Source organism: Penaeus monodon, chromosome 22 (assembly GCF_015228065.2).
Source record: "Penaeus monodon isolate SGIC_2016 chromosome 22, NSTDA_Pmon_1, whole genome shotgun sequence".
Classification (NCBI taxonomy): domain Eukaryota; kingdom Metazoa; phylum Arthropoda; class Malacostraca; order Decapoda; family Penaeidae; genus Penaeus; species Penaeus monodon.
This window is the reverse complement of record NC_051407.1, coordinates 8,216,133-8,217,976: the sequence shown is the minus strand read 5'-3', so window position 1 is coordinate 8,217,976 and position 1,844 is coordinate 8,216,133. Positions and strand designations below refer to the sequence as shown.

The 1,844-nt window shown below is 45.8% G+C and overlaps 1 protein-coding gene across 1 annotated transcript in view; it reads left to right on the top strand.

Annotated features, from left to right (window-relative positions):
* Window positions 1–1,652, top strand: part of LOC119587323 (glycine-rich cell wall structural protein-like) — a 10,532-nt gene extending 8,880 nt beyond the window's left edge. The window contains exon 3 of the mRNA XM_037936072.1: window positions 1,259–1,652. Coding sequence (XP_037792000.1) covers window positions 1,259–1,566 — 308 coding nt within the window. The 3' untranslated portion in view covers window positions 1,567–1,652. The remainder of the gene's footprint in view (window positions 1–1,258) is intronic.
* Window positions 1,653–1,844: the final 192 nt, after the last annotated feature.

The following is a 1,844-nucleotide window of genomic DNA, read 5'->3' as shown; positions in this document are numbered from 1 at the left end:
ATGAGCATGTTTTGAGAGTAAACTTACAAATGTATTTTCTTCGAATACCCACAGCGTTCTCTAAGCACAATACGATAAAGGTAATACTTACGAAAAAAAAAAAAAAACTAAGCGAGGAACTGGGGACGAGAAGAAATTGGGGTCACTGGAGTGCGAGAGAAAAGAGAGAGAATGGAAGTATATAAGGCTGGAGTTTGGCTGGACGAGTCAGTAATCGTCCACCATGAGGTTCTTGGTGAGTGGTACTTCCTACTCCTTACGCTGATATGAGAAGGAAGTAGTTATAGTAAAATTTAGTTACTTCACATTGTGCATCCTATTCTTCAAACGAAATCACACGAGCACACTCACTTACACACACACTCAGATACAACACCCAAACCTAAGAACACACGTATATAGATTCAGATATAGAAAGGTCACCTAATGCGAAAACAATTCATGATATAAAGAATCCCTTTGAAAATATATTCACTCTACTTGTATATTCTAAAGGTACTCTCGGCACTCGTGGTCGCAGCTTACGCGGCACCTCAAGGTTACAATTTGGCCTCGCCATCGGGAGGTGGATTTTCCCACGGTGGAGGTCACTCATCCGGAAGTGGTTTCTCTAGTGGCGGCGGAGTCTCCGGTGGAGGATTCTCCAGTGGCGGTGGAATCTCTGGTGGTGGATTTTCAAGCAGCGGAGGAATCTCTGGCGGAGGATTTTCAAGTGATGGTGGAATCTCTGGTGTAGGATTCTCAAGTGGCGGTGGAGTGTCTGGTGGAGGATTCTCCGGCGGAAGCAGCGGTGGATTTGATGGTGGATCTGGAAGTCACGCTGGTGGGTGTCGTGAGGGAGAGATCCTGCATGTGGATGGATCTTGTGTTGTTCCTGTAATCACGAGAAATGTTTTCCTGTATGATGCTCCTGAACAACCTCAGCTAGCAAGCGGTCCACCACCAAGTGTCCCACCACCAAGAGTTGACCATAACGTTCTGTTCGTGCGTCTTCCTGAAGGAGGAGCAGGACCTGAACCCATCATTGTTCCTCCACCAAGGCAAGAGAACATCGTGTATGTCCTGAACAAGAACGATGGAGCAGCAGGCCCACGAGTAATCGAGGTTACTGCTCCTCCAGCTACCAACCCCGAGGTTTACTTTGTCAACTACGAAGAGGGAGAGAACCCAACTCTTCCTATTGGCGTGGATCTTGAAACTGCTCTTAATGCTGCCGCTAGTGCTGGTGGTCAAGTGATCGGAGGCACTGGAGGATCAGGTGGCTTTGGAGGCGATGGAGGATTTGGCGGTAGTGGATCAGGTGGCTTTGGAGGCGATGGAGGATTTGGCGGTAGTGGATCAGGTGGTTTTGGTGGCGATGGAGGATTTGGCGGTAGTGGAGCAGGTGGTTTTGGCGGTAGTGGTGGAAATGGAGGATTTGGCGGTGCAGGTGGAGTAAGTGGAGGTTTCGGAGGCGTAAGTGGAGGAAGCGGAGGCTTTAGCGGAAGTGGAGCAGAAAGTAGTGGAGGATTTGGAGGAAGTGGAAGCAGTGCTGGTACTCCATCCACTTTATATTCTGGCCCTTAAACATTAGGGAACTTCTACCTTCCTAAGTAATACCTACCTTCATGTCAACCTAGTTAATATTTTATTACTTTTGTTTATAACTTTTACCAAATACATACAAAAAAGTTTATTCTTGTTTCTCTATCTCGAAAATAAACGAATAAATCAATAGACGAATGTACTCTTAAAAGTTGTGTTGCTACTAAATTCTTTCAGAAGACTGCAATAAGGGTCTTTACCTGATTAATATCCATGGCAAGGGAGAGGCAAAAAGAACAGATTCATATTTTTAAAAATCT